Source organism: Trichosurus vulpecula, chromosome 5 (genome assembly GCF_011100635.1).
Source record: "Trichosurus vulpecula isolate mTriVul1 chromosome 5, mTriVul1.pri, whole genome shotgun sequence".
Lineage (NCBI taxonomy): Eukaryota > Metazoa > Chordata > Mammalia > Diprotodontia > Phalangeridae > Trichosurus > Trichosurus vulpecula.
The window spans coordinates 153,044,907-153,054,197 of NC_050577.1; the positions used below are offsets into that span (position 1 = coordinate 153,044,907).

At 36.3% G+C, this 9,291-nt stretch overlaps 1 protein-coding gene across 1 annotated transcript in view; it reads right to left on the reverse strand.

The window, feature by feature from the left end:
- LOC118851096 (membrane-associated guanylate kinase, WW and PDZ domain-containing protein 2-like) overlaps positions 1-8,034 on the reverse strand; it is a 95,046-nt gene extending 87,012 nt beyond the window's left edge. Inside the window, exon 1 of the mRNA XM_036760649.1 lies at positions 7,959-8,034. Coding sequence (XP_036616544.1) covers positions 7,959-8,034 — 76 coding nt within the window. The remainder of the gene's footprint in view (positions 1-7,958) is intronic.
- Between the last annotated feature and the right edge of the window lie 1,257 nt (positions 8,035-9,291).

Genomic DNA, 9,291 nt, shown 5'->3' on the forward strand with positions numbered 1-9,291 from the left:
CTGGGCAAGAATCCCTTAGAAGAAATGGAGTAGCCCTCATTTTCAATAAAAGGGTGAGAAAATAAGTATTGGGGCATAATCTCAAAAATGATAAATGCTATATACTTGAATCCAAGGCAAACCATTTACCATCACAGTAATACAAGTCTATGTTCCCACTGCTGATACAGAACAAGTCAAATTCGAGCAGTTCTATGAAGATCTACAACATCTTCTACAAATAACACCAAAAAAAGATGTCACATTCATCATGGGGGAATTAGAATGCTAAAGTAGGAAATCAAAAGATAATTGGAATAACAAGCAAAATTGTGCTTGCAGTACAAAATGAAGCAAGGAAGACACTAATAGAGTTCTGTCAAGGTAACTCACTGGTCAGAGTAAACACTCTTTTTCAATAGCTCAAAAGGCTACTCTACACATGGACATCACTAGATGGTCAATATTGAAATAAGATTATTTACTTTGCAGTCAAAGGAGGAGAAACTGTACACAATCATTTAAAACAAGATTTGGAATTGACTGTGGCTTAGATTATGAGCTACTTGTAAAATTCAGACTTTAAGAAAGTAGGGAAAACCATCAGATCATATAGGCATGACCTAAATAACATCCCTTATGAATATAAAGCTGAAGTGATAAATAGACTTAAGGGATTAGATCTGGTAAAAAGAGTGCCTGAAGAACTATGGACAGAGGTTCATAATATTGTACAGAAGGAAGCAATAAAAAATATTCCATAGAAAAATGAGAGCAAGAAAGCAAAAAGGCTGTCTGATGAGGTTTTTATAAATAGCTGGCGATCATGTGTTAGGTAATACTTTTAATTAAATGTGAATGACCATTCTGAGGAGACTTTGGATTAAACAGAAGGGGAGAAAATGCTTCCTATGAGAACTCAAATAAAACTTGAACTAAAAGAATATTGAGATAATTTTCTAGAAAAAAAGCAACAACCAAAATGTCAGTTACTAATCAATCAGGACTATTTCTCATTAAATTTAACTAGTTCATAATATTCTCTTTTTAAATTGCCATTGTTTAAAAGTTAGTAAGTGCCTAATGTGTTTAGCATTAATCAGAGAGTCCCTTTATGCCTAAAGTTGACAAAAGTGGAAGTGAAATCGTGGCCAATTTAAAATTGAGCATCTGTGCAATGCCCAACAGATTATTCATACATAGCCATCCTGATTAAATTTACTTATTCAATAATTGATAAGGGAAACTAAACCTTTCAAGGACAATATTATTTTTCTAGCCTAACATTTATGGTTTGCCATATAACTTCTTTCTCCCTAAGGTACTATTAACTGAGACAGTAAAATTACTATGAAATTAGGAGACCGAGCAGACTTTCTTTTGTCCCTGATTTGCAAGCATGGCACCCAAGGAAATACTTGATTAATCCTAATTTGATTTTTAGTTTGTGACTAGAGAAGTCTGCCAAAAAACCCCTAACCTCTAAAACTCTTATACCAGATAAAAGAGTTAGGATATTAAACAAAGGTGATGCTAAATATACATGATGAACTTATCAGCTTTCCAAAATAGTGACCTGGTAGAAAAAGAAGAGGGAGATCAAGAGACTTTGCTTTTAATCTTGGCTCTGCCACTATTGATGAATCAATAAGAATTTAATAAGTGCACCATAGTGCACCAGGCACTATGCTATCATTAAAGAGACAATTAAAAAGGAAAAAACGGTCCTTGTCATCAAAGGCCTCACACAAGAATGGACACGATGACACATAAATAATGAGGTACATATGAGACATATACACAGTATGTAGAAGACAATCATAGAGAAAAAAAAATAAACTAAACAGGGAAAAACACTGTGGCGAATGGGAAAAGCCCTTTTGCAGAAGGTGGGATTTGAGTTGAGTGTTGAAAAAAGAAAAAAATTGCTTTGGCAGCTGTGTTGAGGAAAGATTTGGAGTGGAGAGACTTTAGAGGTGCATAAAATCAATTAGGATAGTGCTAAAATAGTCCAATAGGATATTGATGAAAGCCTAAACTAGGCTGGTGGTTGGTGAGCAGAAATAAGGGGACATATACCAGAGACATCAAAGATAGAAATGATGATTTGACAACCGATTGTCAAATGTAGGCTGAGTGAGACGCTGAGGAGGATAATTAGGCTATCAACCTGAGTGATTAAAAGGATGGTATTGCCATGATTAATAATATTTGTATAATCTTAAGCAAGTTAATCTTTCTGGACCTCATTTTTCTCATGTATAATCCAGAAAGGATGGGCTCAAACTTTGATTTTTCCTTCCAACTCATAAGTCAGGAGATGGTGGCCATATGCTATTTTTCTCTTGCTACCTTAGTAAAAACATATATGTTGTTATTCAGTCGTTTTCAGTTATGTCTGATTCTTCATGACCTCATTTGGGGTTTTCTTGTCAAAGATATTGGAGTGGTTTGTCATTGCCTTCTCTAGCTCATTTTACAGATGAAGAAACTGAGGCAAACAGAGTTAAGTGACTTACCCAGGGTCATACAGCTAGTAAGTGTCTGAAGTAAGATTTGAACTCAGGAAGATGAGTATTCTTGACTCCAGGGCCAGCACACCATCTACTGCAACACACAGTTGGCCCCCAAAAGGGTGTGTGTGTGTGTGTGTGTGTGTGTGTGTGTGTGTGTATGTGTGTGCATATACTGAAAGCATATAAATGAGATAATAATTTTCAAACTTTAATGCTTCATTTGACCCAACACCTTTTTCTCTTTCCCTACCAGCATTCGGTAATGTCCTGTGAGACAACTTTGAATTTAAATAAAATTTGTTCCTACCACTGGCAAACTTAAAACATATGACACAGACAACTGGGGGAGGAAATAAAGGAGAATGAAAAGGACAAAAATGGAAACACCTTAAAATAGTACTGAGAATTTTGGGACATCATGGATAATGGGCACTACATTTTGTTGCTTTATGGACCTTAGCTTTTCTGCCATTTATATAAGAGGAGATGCCATCTAAGAGAATTTAGATTTTTATTTAGATTTATATTTATTTAGATTATTTAGATTGATTTAGAAATCAGATTTTCTCAGAGTTACACAGCTCAAGAAATTGGGCATCTGCCTGGATGCTAGTAATTCTTGGGATGTTGAGATAAAATTTCTCCTCAATAAGACAAAACTCAGAGGCTTGTAGAATCAGTTTGATTTTTATAGCAACAGGTCCCAAAATAAGAAAACAATTGTTAATTTCTTCTTAAAATATTTATTCACTATTTAGTGAATATGACCTATGGAAATGGGCAAAGAGGAACAAACTGATTTAACTTCAAGAAGTTTTCAGAACTGTGCATGGAAACAATCTCTCTCAGTCTTTGTTTCTAGTCCAATCCTCTAGTTTAAATACTAATATTTAAAATTTATGTATAATTACCTTTTAAAACCTGAGGCCAAAATGATGAATTTCCAAAATTCTTCTTTTATACAACCTAATATAATCTTTCACACTTAAATTATCAAAAACAAAGAGAGGAGTAATGTATAAAGGACTAGGATCTTAGCAGTTCCATTGCTATTATGCCTTAAGGACCAGAGGGCCTTGCCATCCACGCCACAGTAAGCCCTTCTACATATGTTGTTTCCCCTTATTAAAATATGAGATCCTTGAGAACATGAACTGTCTTGCTTCTATTTGTATCCCTAGCCCTTAGGAAAGTGCTTTACACATATCAATCACTTAATAAATCATTTTTCATTCAATTCCTTCATTGTTCAGGAAGGAGCAGTAATGTTTTAGGGGCAGCTAGGTGGTACAAGAGATAGAGTGCCAGGCCTGAAGTCAAGAAGACCTATCTTTCTGAATTCAAATCTGGTCTCAGACACTTACTATCTGGGCAAGTCACTTAATCCTGTTTGCTCAATTTCCTCATCTGTAAAATGAGCTTGAGAAGGACACCACTCCAGTATCTCTGTGAAGGAAACTCCAAATGGGGTAATGAAGAGTTGGGCATGATTGCAAATGACTGAATAAATGATGTTTTTTTAAACATTTAAAAACTTCTTAAAAATTGCTTGACCTATGCCTGAAATGTGGAGTGATAGATCCATCCAGTAGAAAAGTTGATTGATTGAAATAAAACTTTTTATTTACCTGTTCCAAATAATTTAGCTTAGGATTTGGGTGACTGAATAAAAATAACTGGAACGAAGGATAGTCATAGCCAACCAGGGATGTACTGGAGCCAGTTGATAAGAACCAATTGTTAAATTATAATGTGAATGTTTACACCTTAGAAATCAGCAAGTGTTACATCATATGGATTTTCCTATCTTATTGATTGCCTAGACATTAAAAATGTAAATAATGCAGATTAAACTTAAAAGTGTCACGTATACCTTTTCCCCCTGGAGAAGCAGTCACAAAATGTTTCTACCACAACTCTGGCCTCCAACAAGGTTGACATAGTTTTACCTATAGCAGAAAGACAGAGTCTGATAACTTTACACCTTGTATCTCAAAAAGTACAATGATTTCAGACTTATATGAGAACCATATACTCACAATCCTTCTATTTCTTTGAATTATATTATATCTCTAGTTCACAAAATGGCAAGAGCTGGAAACAGATCTTAGAGATCACCTAGTTCAACTTCCTCATTTTACCAGTGAGGAAACTGAGATTGAGAGATATAAAGTGATTTGCTTAAGGTTACCAGAGAGGATCATTAGCAAAGGCACTGTAATCAATTAACCAATCAATAAACATTTATTAAGTGCTAAGTGATGGGGATACCAAAAAAGGCACAAGTCAATGCTCGCCCTCAAGGAGCTTACAGTCTAATAGAGGGGACAGAAGGCAAACATATATATACACACACACACACACACACACACATATATATGTATATGTATATATATATATATATATATGTATGTATGTATGTATATACAGAGCAAGCTTATAAACAGAATGAATAGTAAATAATGAATAGAGAGAACAACCTTGGATTAAGAGGGCTTGGGGGAGGCTTCTTGTAGAAGGTGGGAATTTAGTTGGGACTTAAAGGAAGCCAGGTCTCCTGACTGAAATACAAGAGTGAAACCTTTCTACTACACTCTATCACTTTTGTCTTTAGACAATATTTTGCTGTTCAGTCATTTCAGTTGCGCCTTTCTCTTTGTGACCCCATGTGGAGTTTTCTTGGCAAAGATACTAGAGTGATTTACCGTTTCCTTCTCCAGGTCTTTTCACAGATGATGAAAGAGGCAAATAGGGTTAAGTGAGTTGCCCAGGGTTACACAGCCAAAGTGTCTGAGGCCAGATTTGAATTCAGGGAAATGAGTCTTCCTGACTCCATGCGCAACAGTCTATCCACCGTACCACCTAGCTGCCCCATATGATATTTAGTCTGTTAAAAAAATCCTCAAAGTTAAACAGATGGCCCTATTCTGGCATTGTTCCATTCAATGACATTCTCTTACAAGTAAGGAATAGGGACAACCCTTTGGAGTTGGTTGTAATGAGATGTGATCCCTACACTATGTACACATCTTTAATGAACTCTTCTTGAGAAGGTAAAGCCTAATCCAGCATTCCATAGCATCTAGTGTGTGGGCAATTCCTCTTATGAATTTAGACAGCAGCAGAAACTCTGAATAGATGAGTAAACTCCTGAATGAATAGGCCGTGATAGTTTGCTGTTCACAACTCCTAACATCTATTCGACCTAGCTTTGCAATGACTTTCTTTCGATTACTGGTGGCATCTGACTCATAATATGACCCTATTAGTAGATCTGTCTAAATTGATATTGAAAGGACAATTAAAATCAGCACTCAGACTACAAACTACTCCTGAATGATTTAAGTAGGAAGGTATCAGACATAATTTTTTAAAAAGGTATACTGTTAACTTTGGAGGCATAAATGTTAATTAGGGTAATGACTTCATTCGGCAATTTCCTTTTTATGAGGCCATTTGGATCAGGCACTTTCTCCTCTGTTTGAAAGGGCAAATTCTTATTAATTAAGGCAGTTACTCCACAGGACCAAAATTTTAAGTGAAGACAACATTATAGGTCTAACCTATCAGTTTCCTTTCCTGCTGCCCATTTCATATTCTTAGTAGTAAAAAGATGGAAACATTTTCAGTTTCTGTTCATATAGGGAAACAGCTATCTTAAATTCAATTTCATAGGCAATCTTCTAATCTGTACATGTCATATGACTTTAATATGGTCTGAAGTTATTTCATCAGTTTGGAGCGCTACCAGTGTGGAAACTCCCAATAGTAATATAGATCAGCAACTTCTCTATATCTCATAATCTTAACAAGTTGCCTTGAGAGGCTAAGGGTCTTGTTAATAATGACATAGGAAGAGTCAGGGAGAAAGTAGGCAGATCTTGACTCTAAAAATAGTCCTTCATCTACAGGGATATGTTGCCTTTCTCCTACACTAATGCAGATAAGCAAGTATTCGTGAAATCAAAGGCTTAGTGGAGGGCACTTCCTAACCAAGAGTTAATTACATTGATGAGATCATATTAGTACAGATATGGACCAAATTGTGCGTGTGTGTGTTTGTATGTGTATGTGTGTGCACACACACAAGCAGGAATGTACATGTATGTATGCATGTATGTGTGCCATTTGTATGTGTGAATAATATAGACATCCAATTTAAGCTAAGTAACGTTCTTTTTAAATAATATTGTCATAGAAAAACCATGAAGGATTGATTTATATTCAATTTAGTGGCTACTTTTCTTTTTTTTTTTTTTTTTAATTTTTTATTTATTTTTAGTTTACCACACACGGTTCTACATAGTTTTGAGTTCCAGTTTTTCTCCCCTCCCTCCCCCCTCCCTCCCCAAGACGGCATGAAGTCTCATATAACTGTCATGTATAACTTCGCATTGAATTAATTTATGCTCTAGTCAAGTCGTGGAGAAGAATTTTGACCAATGGAATGAATCATGAGAAAGAAGAAACAGAACCAAAAAAAAAACAAAAAAAAAAAACCCAAAACCAAAACAAAAGAGAAGCAGAAAAAGGCGAGCATGTAGTAGTGTGCCTCAGTCTGTATTCAAACTTCGCAGTTCTTTCTCTGAATGAAGATAGCATTCTCCATCGTGAGTCCCCTGGAGTTGTCCTTGCCCCTTTAGGTTGCTGAGAGAAGCGCAGTATGTCAGGGTTGGTCCTCACGGAATCCACATATCTGTGGCTGTGCACAACGTTCTCCTGGCTCTGCTCCGCTCACTCAGCATTATGTCGTGTAGGTTTTTCCAGGTTGTTATGAAGTCTGCATCATCCCCATTTCTTATGGCACAATAGTATTCCATCACCTTCATATACCACAGCTTGTTCAGCCATTCCCCAATTGATGGGCATCCCTTTGCTTTCCAATTCTTGGCTACCACAAAGAGAGCTGCTATAAATATTCTTGTACATATGGGTCCTTTTCCCGCTTGCGTGATTTCTTTGGGATACGACCCTAGAAGTGGTATTACTGGGTCAAAGGGTATGAACATTTCTATAGCCCTTTGGGCATAGTTCCACACCGCCCTCCAAAATGGCTGGATCAGCTCGCAACTCCACCAGCAATGCAACAATGTTCCAATTTCCCCACATCCTTTCCAGCATTTATCATTCTCCTGATTTGTTATTTTTAGTGGCTACTTTTCTAAGTAAGCTTTCTGTCAGTCATAGGAAATACTGCTTAGATGAAAAACAAAGTTTCACTGAATATTTCCGATACTTATTGCATTCATATCACGAATAACCAGTGGTCTCTGCTGTGCTTTGAGTGGCAAAAGTTACTAGGAAATTCTGAAAACAGTGCTAGAGGCAAGGTGCTGAGATTCATGAATCACAAATAATTCTGCCTAGGGCACTTGATACCTCAAGGGACTGCTAATGGAATATGGAGCTTTTCACCTATAGATTCAAATCAGACCTAGATTGGTAGTGACTAAAAGTTATTACCTATAGACAGCTGTGCTACAGCTGTTACAAAATCAGTTGAGGGTTTCAGCATAATTCTTAATAGACAAGCATCCATGTCGCAGTACCCACAATTACTCTAGGTATCAAGGTGAACAGTCTTGGACAGAGGCTAAGCCATAAGGTGAATAGGGACATCTCATCGCCTTCTTCCTTTTATAAGTGGTCACTTCAGATTAAAGCTGGGAAAAGTTTTGTGATTGAATTGGCAGCACTGCTGCTTGAGTGAGCATCTATGTAGAGATAGCATAATTGCCAGAGCTGGGGGACTCTTGGAGGGCTAGATTAAGAGCAATGCATTTATCCGGCTAATCTGGTTCTTATCCAGAAAACAGGTTCTTAAATTCAAGACTATCCAGATAAACCTAGAGTGGATTTCATCAGAATCTTTAGGAGTGCTCCTTGTTATGTGTATAATTCCTGGGATGAGGCAGATTGCCAAAGCGATACACTAAGCCAGATGAGATGTATTTTTGGCTTCCTGCTAACAGCTTGGTTTGTAGTACCACCATGCCCATGGTAGGTTAAATGTCTACAGGCTCACATTTGTGTATAACTTTACAAAGCATTTCTCCAAACATGTGAAGTATCTAACAAAAGCATTTCTACTCCCATTTTAGACATAAGAAGATAGAAATGCTGAGATTGTTGATGTATCTATTATGTGCTTGAATTACATACCTTGTAATTGGCAGAGCCAGGATTTAAACTTACATATTTGAATTAAAATATGGCACTCTTTTTATTATATCATCTCTTTCATATAGGAGATAAATAAAAAAAGTGTCTTACTCATGTACTAGTCACAAATATACATAAACTACAATTATATTGCCATATGTCTGTAAAACCAGATTCATTTAAAACTACCAAATATTTATCAATTGCCTACTCTATGTGATAAACTGTTACAAATCACTCCTGAATAGTTTAAATAAAAATTTATTACACTTTTTAAAAAGTATTTATTACAGTAATAAAACTCATATCAAAGTGATAACTTTTTATTAACTGTTGAACTAGGCAATAGAGTAGCTAGAGTTCTATACTTGGAGTTGGATCTGAGGTGAAATTCTACCTCAGACACTTACCAGGTGCGTGACCTTGAATAAGTCACTTCAGCTCTCTAGGCCACAGTTACCACATCTGTAAAATGAGAGATGGACTCAATGGCCCCTGAGGTTAATTCAAGCTCTAAATCTATGATACTATGACTTGTTAAGACCCACTTCGGTGAAAAGAAATTCTCATTTTCTAAGGATAAGCTACCACTTGGGCTCTTCCTTTCACCAAATATCTATATTACAAATGAATA